The 14,841-nt window shown below is 39.3% G+C and overlaps 1 protein-coding gene across 5 annotated transcripts in view; it reads left to right on the top strand.

The window, feature by feature from the left end:
• Positions 1–14,841, top strand: part of LOC137298009 (multiple epidermal growth factor-like domains protein 6) — a 94,730-nt gene that overhangs the window by 26,301 nt on the left and 53,588 nt on the right. For all 5 annotated transcript variants that reach the window (XM_067830036.1, XM_067830035.1, XM_067830033.1 and 2 more), the window contains exons 2-5: positions 8,318–8,428; positions 8,660–8,770; positions 10,673–10,783; positions 12,643–12,786. In XM_067830036.1, coding sequence (XP_067686137.1) covers positions 8,318–8,428; positions 8,660–8,770; positions 10,673–10,783; positions 12,643–12,786 — 477 coding nt within the window. The remainder of the gene's footprint in view (positions 1–8,317; positions 8,429–8,659; positions 8,771–10,672; positions 10,784–12,642; positions 12,787–14,841) is intronic.

Raw genomic sequence — 14,841 nt, 5'->3', positions numbered from 1 at the left:
GTACGGGGAACGCTTGTATTTCTATAAAGGTAAGATGTTGAGAAACCTAGAAACATACCATCATCCGCTGTTGGTACGCGATTCGTAATTTCCATAGCCTGGGGGATCGGGTCCTTAATCCTGAATGAGAATTCTACTGATTTGTGTCAACTTAAAAAAAAATCTACACATCGTCATCCCTGTTGTTATTAACAATACGTTGACAAAACGGTGTTCTCGTCAGTGATTGTCCTCTGGAGGATATTTACCAAGACACGGAACGTACGAGCTGATGTCAAAAGAAGATTTTTTTAGCAAATTAAGATTTATGTTATCAGTTAAAAAAAACAAGCAGAATGTTATCACGTTTCCTGAACATCGATGCCAACTGGCCGGATATACATGTAGTTCTAGTTGAAGATGCGTCGTCATGTTCCATGGCATCGTTTCCGAGGAAACCAGTATTTCAAAATCTAATTATACTTTCTTAAAAGAGACGATACCTATACCCCTCTATCTTGGGTCAGTGCGTGTAAGGTGAAAACAAAATGATACAGGCGTCATATATAACAAGGCGTAATAAGGGTGATCGTGTTAAATATAGATTTGTGTACACTTTATGCCAAAGGTGGATTGGCTTTGAAACAGCTATCGTCAATCAGACTATTGTCTTAAGTTTTTGGATTGATTTACACCATTTAAGACCTTAGTAATTCTTTCGAAATGCTTCATGGAGGATATATATATATATATATATATATATATATATATATATATATATATATATATATATTCTCTCTGATTTGACGCACCACTGACCAAAATTACCTATTTGACTTTCATGTGGAGTTTTACTAGCCTGTGCGTGTGTTTGTGACGTGTGTTTGTGGTGGGACATGGAACGCTTGTAGTTTTGGGTTTTGCTACTGTCTGGTGTCGTGAGTAACCCATAACCATTGAGGCAGAGGCGTAGTAGGGATTTCTTAGGTTCATGGAAAGTATTCTGCCCCGACTTGTGAATGGATATTCCCTGGATATTCCCTGAACGTTGTCTCCCAAAACAAGACATTATAAAGGCAGTATTTATCATGCTTATTAATAGCACCAAGACAAGACAAGCGTGTGCTTGGAAAGATTAGTTTAGTTTTCCACAAGCACCGACATGAAACAAACAAACCAACATTGATACTGAACTGTTGAACTAAACCATCACGTAAACAAGAATGAGCTGAGCTGTTTTGCACTATCTGTTATTACAGCACAGAGTAGTGCATGCTGTATGATAACCTGGGATGTACACGACCCGGTTGTCATTAACCGTGGGTGGTCGCGATGCTTCAGATATCACTAACTTGCTCGCATCGTCAGAAACAGCGGGACTTCATTACAAGTCAGTACCCTCACAGGATACTAACAATCTTCAATTAGTATTTAAGCATACAGCGTCAGACTGCGGCTGTCGTTGAGTGCTAAGGTTACAGATCAGATATTTATGGTTAGTTGGTCAAGCTTATAAATAGGCATTCTTTAATTATCATATGCACATACGCTATATTCTGTAGTAATTAATTAAGCACAGGCACACAGTAACGCATAAAAAGACACATTCACATGCAAATATACGTTTGATATTTATTTTGAAACATTTCGCAGTGGACAAACACACATTAGTTGGACGACTTCAAATTTCAAAACATGATAGATTTATCGCTTAGTCTAAGTAGGTATCAACGAATCCCTCTCATCCACTGCAAATATAATATTATATACATTGTGGGTCAAGGTTATCTCAGTAGTGCAAGTGTTCACTCATAGTGATGAGCATTAGGTTCGATTCCTTCATAAATACTATGTGTTCCCTCCAGTGGAATATTACTTCATGTTGAAACTGCATATATGTCACTCACCCACTCTTAAGGATGACGGAAAACTACGTGGTAATATCTGTCTGCACCGTGTCTATCGGATCACTGTGAGATTACGCTGGCTCAATTATATCTGATCTAACAAGTAACCAAATGTTCAATCAATGCTCATTAAATTTAGTCATTTATGTCTCACCTCAACGTGCGCTTTCCCCTAAAGGAGTCTCACTATTACACGTTATGTATGTATGTATGTATGTATGTATGTATGTATGTATGTATGTATGTATGTATGTATGTATGTATGTATGTATGTATGTATGTATGTATGTATGTATGCATGCAAGCTGTGAGTGAATGAATTTAGTATATAGCTGGAATATAGTTGAGTGCGGCGTCATTCACTCACATGCATACAAATGTACTTGTAATCAAAACACATACCTCTGTTCCAAAAAACCTAATCGGACTTACTTAACACGACCATTGTCTTGCTAGTATTTTTTACAGAAAATCACTGATTAACAATTAACCAAATGTTGACGTTCAATCAATGCTCATTAAATGTATGTCATTTATGTCTCACCCCTACATGAGCTTTCCCCTAAAGGAGCCTCACTATTAGACGTTACCATTTTGAGCAAATTGAATTTTTCTTGAAAGAAAATACATTACATTAAGGCATTTATTCGTTATTGTGATGATAGCGCATTTTCGGTTCTAAGATCACTTGCTTGACAAAGGTGTTAGAAAATACTTTGCCGTCACTTTTATAACGAAGTGGCGTATTATCAGTTGTCTTCTGTCGTAAAAGGAATGCAAAACTGATGCATAAGGTCACGTGGTACGACAGGTCTGCTAAGCTTTGTTTTCCCCTCGATGTCTTCCTTTAAGCTGTTCTTCCACACAATGATGTAGGGCAAAGAAATCTGATAATGAAAGCGACTCTCTTCTCAGTAGAGGTCATATCAGTTCAATCAGATTTACCTTCACTGATATTTGTAGCGTCTGTTTCCGTAGAAAACACAACGTCGCTCAGTATGGGATAAGAATTATACTGCACACATCAGCGCCCTGTAGCGAGTCGAGGGATTCATTACTGGATCGCGGATGTATTGTGTATCCATGCCACTTGCCACCTTGTACTCAGCGTACTTGCTCCTTCATCCTCAGTGTTGTCTAAGCCCAGTGCAAGCTGGATGGTTCGGTGTTGAGATAATTAAATACAATACACAAGGGATATTGTTATGACTGAACAATGCAGTTTAGAATGTGGTCAAATGCAACATAAGTAAAGTCTGGGATTACACTTTTCCAGTAAAGTCCAATTTGGATACTGTTGATAGGTTGAGTTCCGTCCGGGATTCGAAACCAAGCTCTCCGGGTCAGGCACCTCCTAATCAGCAGCACACAATGTCAGCCATCTAACCCACTCTGCCACCGCGGCTTCCACATTACACATCTTGTCAGTAAGATTTGCAGATCTAAACGTTGTAACACATTTGTTTCAAGACTCCTATAAGAATATGACGGTTACCAACAGTCGTCTAGACAAAACATTCTACAAGCTCCACAAGAAAACGATTTATGGCGCAGGTAATTGGTATAGATATTATGGCAATGAAAAAAGAGACCCGGAAAAACCATGTTGCGCCATCTGTGTTATTAGTACTTTTAGCTCCTGTGTGAGGAGTGATATGGTGAGATGGTACCGACTTGTATTTCTCAACAACACACTGATCATAGTGTAGTGTTCTGCTCATTACCCCCAACCACGATACTAACAACTACTTCTAAAACTCCACATTACTGAAAAATCCTCAACTTATTTGCCACTCGAAACATTTCTCTCCTCTTTTTCCAACCTGATTTCACAGTAGACTAGAGATCGTTGGCTTGCTCAAGATATTGTTGGCTTCATAAACTAAACACTTGAAAAATGCATCGCAGCACCCATGGGTTTATAAACTATACATATTGAAGAAAGTATCGCAAACACCTATGATTTAAACAACCATATAGCCATTTATATCCACATCATAAGTGTAGTTATTTTTGTTTGAAAGATTGTTTTACCCTTCGAGCGCACCATACAATGATTTTAGATGTGCTACGATCAAAAGTTAACATGTGCTACAGCTAAGATGAAAATTACGTGCAATACGTGTGCTCGTCATTCACCAAATATCAAGTTTCAATAAAATAAAAATAATGTTTCTCAGAGCTCCATAATTTGCATATGTGGAGCAAACCACGATCATACAGATAGAGATTCAACAGTTGACTGAATGATGGATAACCAGGGTTGATATTGTTTTACGCCGTTTTCAGCTAAACGATGCAACAACACGTCAACTGTCTTCACCACTATGGAGAATCGAACCGGGGTCCGCCGTGTCGAGCTAACTTTTAATGAACTGACTGCCATGTTACTAATGGTGCAGAGGAACAAAGTGATGCACACGCACACACACACACACACGCACGCACGCACGCACACATAGACGTACACACACACATAGACGCACACACACGCTGGCGTGTCCCGTACATACGCACGCACGCACCCATACCGTAGCACCCTCTACACACATCAATTACATTTACTGTGGAATATATCAGGATAGACTAGGACAAATCACTAAAGGTAATAAATAATAGTTACAATTTAAATTTCTAAAACAATATAAGTAACAGACTGCCGTCCTCTTGTCTAGACTCTCCTCTTTAAATGATAAAATTACTATACATCCATGGGCTCAGCATTCAGTCGAGACTTGGCTAAGATCTGGACAGCACATGTTCGGGAAAATATGTTCATCTTCAGTTCATGCGAGACAAACCGGTAATATAACCCCCCGTCTCACACGCACTTTCATCTGACGGCAGCAACTTATCTCCGAACTGCTGCGTGAATGCGTTGTGTTTTACGCCGCTTTAAACACTAGCATACCAATATAACAGCAGGGGTGACAAAGTGTAGTCTCTACATGCTATTTAATGAGAGGAATGAAGCGTGGGTTTCCTGCATTGCGAGCGGAAGATTCACCACAATTACCTGCTTCGACATTTGCAAGTGAAAAAGCCCTATATGAATGCAGGGGTTCAAAAATATGTTGAAAAGTCACTTGCCAAAGGGCAAGTGACTTCAAGAAAGTAACTTGTCCGGACTAATATTCCACTTGCCCTGATTTTATGACATGATGTTAATGTTTACTGGACTATTTATCGAAGAGTGATAATTTCACTCTCTACTAGCTCTACTTTACTATTATTGCGAACTTCATTATGAGCAGATATAAAAATAAATCCAAGATTATTTGCAGTTTGAAACTACAAGTGGAAATTATCTAGTAGACCACGGACAAATAAGATACCATTATTTGATTCACAGAAATGAAAATTGACTTGTCACGGGCTTCGGGCGGTGGGGTTTTTGAACCCCTGGAAACTACATAAAATCATGTTCAAACATTCCACTACGGTATATTATTTGCATTCAACCACACCAACATCATCTCATTTTAGTGTAAGAGTCGTCGAGGTAGATTCAATGGTTCGTTTATTGTTTAACTCTGCAATCAGCAGTTTAAGCTCTATATAACGGCGGTCTGTAAGTAATCGAGTCTGGACAAGACAATCCAGTGATCAACAGCATGAGCATCGATCTGCGCAACTAGGATACCATGACATGTGGTAACCAAGTCAGCGAGCCTGACCACTCGATCCCGTCAGTCGCCCCTTAGGTCAAGCACGGGTTACATAAAACAATTCTAAGCAGGATCTTCAGGGGTCCTATCGAGGTAGGAATATGGCAAAGCTGACTTAAACCTTCCGTCTCCCTGTATTATCCCCAGGAAGTTGAGAATGTGAACAGAATGCACATCGCCCCATTGAGTGGGGCAAAGATGCATCACTTCAAGCATTGTACTGGACACGAGTTACCAAGAATTCAGTGAGTGCGCCCTGCAACTCCTACCCAGAACCTGTTCTATTAAGGTCACAATATTCAAGGCATCAATGAAGCTTTCAAACAGTTTCACGGTGGACATGTGGAAGATATTTTAAAATTTGATGCATCGTTGATAAAGATTTGTTGTGTGGACAAATAATACGTTGGACAAAGAAAAGACTTCTGCCACATGTTCTCGATTTATTTCATGTGAACAAATGAGTTGACTCTGCATGTGTTAATTACCGTCGAGACAGGCGGGGCAGGATGAGCTCACTTTTCGATAAGATCTGGTATCTCTTTTGAACGTGATTCATAATCATGTTCTGTTATCGTATCTCATGTTGTCAGTCACTGGATTGTCTGGTTCACACTCGATTGTTTACAGGTGTAATGGTGTAAGATGTAATGGTGTAACTAATGATGTAAGAATAGTACAACCGACATAGCCTCCAGCCAACCTGTAACCGGGTGTAAAAACCTTGGAGTCAACTTTTTGTTCAGACTCTTTCCGTGTAATCAGAACCCTAGTGTTCAGTACCATGTGCACTTGAAAGAACCCACGAATCCGTTGGTATATGACCAGATGTTGGTCACATGAACAGGTACATACACCTAGTTGCGGGTACAGCAACGTGCAGTGAACTATGTATCCCAGTCCACTAGTTGTGAACTGGGTACCTCGTCAGAATGAGAGCGCCAGCATCAACTCGGTGCGCCTAGTGGCGCAAGAGTTGTATACTCCCCAGGGAGCTGAGATTGATAATACGATAAGTAAGCACTTGTTGCATGGATATAAGTGTTAAATAAATATCCTATCCTATAACGTTAAGCAGAGATTACATAAATGTGGAAAGGGTATATGCGTTTATTGCTGGTGCATTACATAGACAAACACACATTATAAATAATACGCAGGATATTTCGCAATAATTCTTCAGCCCATAACTACATGGGATATGTACAGAATACATAATATATGTCAGTCGTGAACGACGGGGGTCGACACACTCGCTCGGGCTGTTCCCCATTGTTGGTAACAGTGAAGGTGTGTTTTCAAGCGGTAAAGTAATGTCCATATACCACACGGCGTTAGTTGGGGAACACGTAGTTGTATTTGTGGTTGCTGTGCATGAGAATGACAGCTATGTTGAAGGATCTGTAAAGAATGTGCGCTGCCGTATGTCAGTAGAATAGGATGATGTAAAATGGGTAGAGAATCACTCCAATCACGCATGTAATCTCATGTAACGAGAGTTGCCGTTAATGTCGCGTTGAGCAGTTATACGTTTCCAGGATGGCGTCTTAACTTCTTGTGAGAGTGAAAAGTACAATACATTCTCAACCTCTGATGATGGTATGAACGATCTGTGTGTTCTTAGCCGCTTTGGATCAGGAAGTCCGAAATGATTGAAGTGTTTGATGTTTATCTTATTGTCAGAAGCCTGGGCCTAGATTTTCAAAGCTCTTTTAGTACAAAGATAGTGGTAAATTAATGTATTGCACTTCCAACTATCTTAGCGTTAAGAGAGCTTCGAAAATATAGGTACTGGAGCACAGGTATTGCGCTGACACAGTCTATATTCAGGGGGAACTCTGATTTAAATGTGGCATGTCTAAGGGATGCAACTCTGGCAGCGTATTCTGCGCCTTAGACAATATAGGGCATCTGTACTCCAAAAAATAGTGAAATCAAATGAAGTAATGAATTTAATAGACTAAGCTAAAGCAGTTATTCTTATGTTACTTTCCTATAGTTAAGTTGTGATCAACATGACAGATTAACTAAATTATCATGAAAGAATGAGGCCGTTATTTAACTTCAGTTGCACACACTCGATGGAACATTGTGGTTTGTTATGAAGGCTGTGATTATAGTTTGAAACTCTTACACGTTTTTGTTTCATTCTATGGCGGACTGCAGGTTCATGAGTTTTGTTTGTCATTTACCTGGAAAAGTGGTTAAATGTGTGATGGTACACCAACAGGTGTGCATTACATGAGTATTATCATGGCGCTTCATGCACTCTGTTTTTAACGCGTGATTTATCTGCTGTCGTAATCGGAAGCAACTAAGATAGCTTCGTGTCTGTCTGTGTGCCTGCCTGCCTCTGCATGCCCTCCCGCCCACCCGTCCAGGCGTGTCCCCCCTCTCTCTCTCTCTTTAGATAGAAATAAAAAATTTCTTGAGTTTCTCAATAATGTTCAAATTTTAAGTTCACCTTCCACTGTTAATCAGAATAATGCTGAAGTTAACAAGAGTTGTTTCATGAATTGTGTGGCATATTTTGTATCTACTACTGTGTTATGAAACCTTCTACGCCGTACACATAAAAAGCGTTCCCACCACCGTCTTTAAATCCCGGCTTGAGATTGACATGTTTATATTTGCAAGCACACTTTAAGTTACTGTCAGCTTCATTAATTATGGCAGCTTATTATTGTCGTCGTCGTCTTCGTCGTCATCATCATTATCATCATCATCATCATCATCATCATAACGTCTTGTTTTCTATTCCAGTGTTGTCGTTCTGCCCAATTGGGGAATCACGATGTCCTAACGGTAGATGTATCCCAGAAGTGCGAATACAAAATGACGTCAATGACTGCCCTGATGGAAAATATGATGAACGTGTGTATAGTTTCTTTGCCAGTAATTTCTTTCTTTCATTTGTTGGCCACAAATGCTCGTTAAAAATATTGTTTTTTAAAGAATATAGGTTCAGACATGAATGTGCTGTTAATTTTCCTTCTTTTTTTTCTAAATATTTTAAAACCTTTTAATCTTTAAATATATTTCAAGTCTGAAGTTAAACCGATACGATACATCACATATCACAAATCTTATTCACAATTGAAACAGGAGGCCCATTCTGTAACCTGCAGACTGAGTTACAGTGCGCCAATGGACGCTGTTTGCCTCGCGACAAGTTCAATAACTCCGTCAATGACTGCGGAGACAACTCTGACGAAGGTATGACGTCACGTGGTGTCTGTAATAAAAATAGCAGTGTAAATTCTAAAGCTTTGTTGATCTAGTATATTTTCGATAAATAAAAGTATACTGTTTTTGATGATTATGTGAACTGAATAATTTATTGCGCTTATGGGAGGTTAGATTTTCATAGTGAACTAATAAAACTGGTCAGATACTTTTCTGTTTGCAATGATTACTTTATTTATTTATAAAAAAGAAAACATTATGCTGCATGTTATACAATGCACATTCACTATCACAGTAATTATATTTCACTGTATTATAAACATCATATGTCTTTGAATTTGCAACATAATGGAATCTTTGTATCTGCACCACTACAAATATCCGACTAGAATAAAAAATCGATACCAGTCAGCATAATATAGGTGTAACATGAACTCTATACAAAGGACGTTCGGCAAGTTGAGTGTGTGACTATATATATATTAACAAAGAACATACTTTTTATTGTTGCATCAAAGTGCATACCCTACTGCATGCGTCACTGAAATTCTGAAGAAACATCTAGTATGTCCCTGTTTTATGAACATGTGCAAATGATATTTATAATATTCTTGACACCGCACACTGGTCTTACTTATATCATACATATCTTACAGTTGTATCTATGTTTCTCGTGCCCTGTTAACTTTTTTCAGGAAATCTAGATATTTATCAAGTGCTCACTCTTTCATTCTTCCCTCCTCAAATTCGCCATAAGGTTTATGTATGATTAACTGAGCGTATTCAGGTAAACTAACAATGTTTGTTTTAATGCTAAATGGAGTCTCAACGATAAATACGATCATTCCGTCTGGTAGTTGTGCCATCCAGGGTCGGCTTTAACATATGTTGTGAACAAGGAGCGATCTGGAATAACCTATGTTCTGGGATCACTGGCAGACATGAAAATGTTTGTGATGTCTGGGATAGATTTTGTAATGTTTTTGAACACATTTGTTTTTGTAATCTTGCTTGTCCTGAGAGGCGAGTTATTATGTGTATTGTATGACCAGAATGGCTGATGATTCATATGGTCTAAAGCTATCAGGTCCAGCGATTGAAAGATCGGTGAAGATCTTTACCGCGTATTTTGGGAAAGTTGATTGAATGGGTATTGCATGGCTAGAATGGTTGCTGGTTTTTATTCTGATTAGATATGTGAGCACACATTGATTTAATTAAAGAATATCAGCGTCATTAAAAGAATACCACTAGTCCTGAGATGCTACAATGGTAATAATCCCATTGTTAATGACCTGGCTCATCGGTCACATCTTCCTATCATCCAACCGGGTACCCGTTCACTGCTGGGCTGAAGCATATTTTGAACAATGTATATTCCGTATGAAAACCACAAGCGTAACTTAAAACAGCAGCTGTGGGGTATGTGTGTGTGACATCATAGGCGTAGGAACAGTTTAAAAGTTGGGGGCAACATTTCGAAATTGATAAACGGGGCGGGTGGGGAAGGGGACGTATAAAAGGACAGACAAGTTCACTTGAAACTTTATTTAACAGCACATGCATTACATTAGCCAGGTAAAACATGTGTTTGATTCAACTAGATCGACTGTTTATACTCGTGAAATGATCAGCTCTCGTGAGAAAAGTCCACAGTCGTTGAGTCTTTAGTCATTGAAAGTAAAGAACTCCAGAGAGCAGATCCTACGCCTATGGATGTTTGCAGCAGTTGTTATCCTGTCCACGTGAATGAATACTCTAGATCCCTTCCCCCAATACCAGTGGCAGCAGTACAATTCCACTGCAATCCCACTCCACCTTCAAGTTAGTGTTTGCATGATCTGACAGTTCCTGACCGTTGTCAAACATCACATCTCACCTCGCCGTTCACATTGCACATCTTGCACTGTGTGTGTTTGGTTTGATTCACAGTCAATGAGCCTTGCCTTGTCGGTACATTCACGTGCAGCACGGACAACGCATGTATCAACATCACGCAGGTCCTAAATGACGTCATGGACTGTGCCGACGGAAGTGACGAAGGTATGTCATCATTTCACTTCAAACTGGCACAGAATATAGAGAAGCCCGAAGGTGACATTACTGTTTTATCATGACCTTTCGACCCTTTACCCAGTTAAAGCGAACTGTCACTTACTGCAAAACCTTATTAAACCGACCGGAACGGAACCAACTCCATATAGTCCTTACTACCTGCCACTTTCATTGCGACAAGGTCACAAATATTTCCTAATTGGTAAGCCCTATTTCAGGGATTTCACACATGTTCTCTTTGAGATGTCTTTGAGTTGTATACAGGACTCGAGGTGATTTTGTGATAAGTGGTAGAAAAACAAATGGGATTGAGAGGATGGGGGGTCGGCACTCTCTTTATTGTTCCGCATCAGCACAAAGCTCAAATGGTCTACTTGTCATGGCCACAATAACTCCCAACTCGAAGGTTCCCTAGAGTTCGAGTTAACAAGGTTTCAGTGTATTCAAGAAACATACTGAACAGGAAAACAAACGGAAGTTTCGAAAAAATTAAATCTCATAAAAGTATTAACTAAAGTTCATGTTTATGTATTCTATCTTAAAACTTGAAAGAAGGACAGAGTTGCGTTTCTCTTGCTGTTCTAAATCTAGATTTATTTCAAGACAATACCCGATAATCGTAGCATATAAGAACAAGGTTGAATTAAACTGGAATTTCGTGATAAACAGTCAGTCACCTTCAGTGCTCCCTTTAGTCTGTGACACAAGTTGCATTCGTAGTGACAATATGCAACGCTACCAGGAACGCATGGTTTACCTGTGATACACACAAAGTTGTTCAAACACTAGTAATTTCTATTTGAGAATTCTTCCAGTCACTCGTCCATGCAAACCGGGAGAATTCACGTGTAAAAACAGACGCTGTATAAAACAGTCATGGGTCCTTGACCTTGAGGATGACTGTCTCGACGGTTCTGATGAAGGTGGGTTAAGGTCAAGGACAACGTAGATATTCCGGCTAGTCTGTTGTAATAAGATAACTAATACCGTGCCGCAGGAAATCTTCAATATCCTGCACTCTCTGTGTTCACTCCCATGTTACACATTTTACGATTGGAAAGAAACAGTAAATTGGATCTTAGCAAGACAGACCAGTGCTGTAACAAATTTTTCATCAGTAATTATTATCCAGGTCAATTTTGTCTTCACTATTGTGTGGCTGTGCCTCACGAGTGTAGGTCTTGCAACTGCGTGGTAGAGTGGATTAAGAACGTTTTCAAAATGTTACTCGGTTTCAAGTAGTGACCGAAAGACTGCACATTTGAGGTCCAAAACACAACTCTTAAACCAGCCTCAAGTGCACCGTCATCACTGAATACCCATTACATGATTGTGATATTATATATCACGGTCAAACATGGATGTATACTTTCTTTTGACAGGCATTTCGTTCTTCTATGTTGTTTGAGTTTTTAAACATGAACAAGAGGAACTTTGATTCTTTTTTTTCCATGGTAGAACACTATGCTGTAGATGAACGAAAACATGGCTATCGTCAAGACAGGAATTCTTGTAAAACTACTTTTTGTACATGATTTACCGACAATTTAACGACTTGAAAAATAACTGATGTACCGTTCGAAGAGAATTCAGAAGAAGTGTATGTAAAATGATAAACTTCATTACCAGCGTAAATCAACCGGCCTGATTTTAGCCACTTCAATATAATATCAGTATCTGATGGATTTTGGTGTACCATCCATGCAACATTAGTGTCTAAAACTTTGTAGTCCTCGGTAGTAAGAAATACAGGCATGTGCACCGAAGTAAATATAATTGTTTCAAAGGTTATGCTTGTGGCCATACTGACCAGCAATCTGACTGAAGAAGACTTTCTTCTCGTGCAGCCAAACGTATTGGGATGTCGTGTCGACCCAAACCACCATGTTGTGACTGTGACCAGTACGTTAGTTTCTCTGAGTGCCGCAAGGGGACGTGCCAGTGTCTATCCGGATACTTCTCCAACAACCTGGGAACACAGTGTACTAGACGTAAGTATACAAATATTTATATAAAATATTCCCAATTGAATATTTCTATATAATGGCAATATTTTGATGCATATCGTACATGATTTATGTTTTCTTTGTACTACCTTCGATGGTATTTTTTTTTCAATTTTTCAAAATATTCATGGTCACGTTTCAAGCCTTATTAGTGTATATATTGTTTAAACGGCTTCACACTAAGGTTCACTGTTAGTCGCGAATAGCTACACAATTGCGCAATGCTCACTGCAATTAGATACGTCCTACTGTGTCTCTTCTGATTACACCACAATAACAATCTACGTTATTTTAACATACACTCCCGCGTTCACCATTATGCTTCATTCTACCATGACTTCAGTAAATAATGGATTTTGATTGGGTTATCAAAGCCATTCAGAGGTATATAATATAGGACCTGGTATAGAATGGCGACTCATTCGGTACTTCGTTGCAGTACTTCTTTATCTCGAATAATACTGAATCACGCATGATGCACGGTCATTACGAATGCAAATCGGCGGAGGGAGATAACTCTAATTTGTGCTTCTTGTGTCGTCCGCAAAATTTAGCGATGGCTACTAAAGGACTTGCCTCGCATTGCAATAAATAAATTCTGACGAAACGTTCAATTGTAGTCCTTGTGAATTTCAAGAAGGGGAATTACACCGCGGCGAGTTTACTAAGACAATACCTGCGGGAAATAACAGCAAGAGGCAAGATTCGAATCGTTAGATTCACACAGGTTGACTGAAGTGTACGATCCGATACCCATGCTTTAAACAGCTTAAAATCAACGTTGATGAGTTCGGTAAGATAAATACGTTGTTTACTGGTCCCTCGGGGACCATGGGTTGAGATACCCCCTCGATGTGGTTTATGCTCCCCTCGCCCTACGTCAACCCATACCCCCCTCGTGACCTGTGAACAACTTAGATTATATAATGTTCGCTTCGCAACAACCCATTATATCACGCAGTGAACACCTTATAATGCTCACTTCGTAACAACCCATTATATTACGCAGTGAACACCTTATAATGTTCACTTAGTAACAACCCAGTATATCACGCAGTGCACACCTTATAATGTTCACTTCGTAACAACCCATTATATTACGCAGTGAACACCTTATAATGTTCACTTAGTAACAACCCAGTATATCACGCAGTGAACACCTTATAATGCTCACTTAGTAACAACCCATTATATTAGGCAGTGAACACCTTATAATGTTCACTTAGTAACAACCCAGTATATCACGCAGTGAACACCTTATAATGCTCACTTCGTAACAACCCATTATATTACGCAGTGAACACCTTATAATGTTCACTTAGTAACAACCCAGTATATCACGCAGTGAACACCTTATAATGCTCACTTCGTAACAACCCATTATATTACGCAGTGAACACCTTATAATGTTCACTTAGTAACAACCCAGTATATCACGCAGTGAACACCTTATAATGCTCACTTCGTAACAACCCAGTATATCACGCAGTGAACACCTTATAATGCTCACTTAGTAACAACCCAGTATATCACGCAGTGAACACCTTATAATGCTCACTTAGTAACAACCCAGTATATCACGCAGTGAACACCTTATAATGCTCACTTCGTAACAACCCATTATATTACGCAGTGAACACCTTATAATGTTCACTTAGTAACAACCCAGTATATCACGCAGTGAACACCTTATAATGCTCACTTCGTAACAACCCATTATATTACGCAGTGAACACCTTATAATGTTCACTTCGTAACAACCCATTATATTACGCAGTGAACACCTTATAATGTTCACTTAGTAACAACCCAGTATATCACGCAGTGAACACCTTATAATGCTCACTTCGCAACAACCCATTATATCACACAGTGAACACCTTATAATGTTCGCTTCGCAACAACCCAGTATATCACGCAGTCGTCACATATTAACATATGTAGTTCAGTTCTCCTTAACCATGAAACCGTTCATACTTTAGTTGGCCCCAATGCGTGTTGCGTCATAGTAAGTCTCGCAATGCACCATGCCACATTACG

The sequence above is a fragment of the Haliotis asinina genome, chromosome 10, assembly GCF_037392515.1.
Source record: "Haliotis asinina isolate JCU_RB_2024 chromosome 10, JCU_Hal_asi_v2, whole genome shotgun sequence".
Classification (NCBI taxonomy): Eukaryota; Metazoa; Mollusca; class Gastropoda; order Lepetellida; family Haliotidae; genus Haliotis; species Haliotis asinina.
Note: the sequence above shows the minus strand (reverse complement) of the source record. Positions and strands in the feature narration are given on the sequence as shown.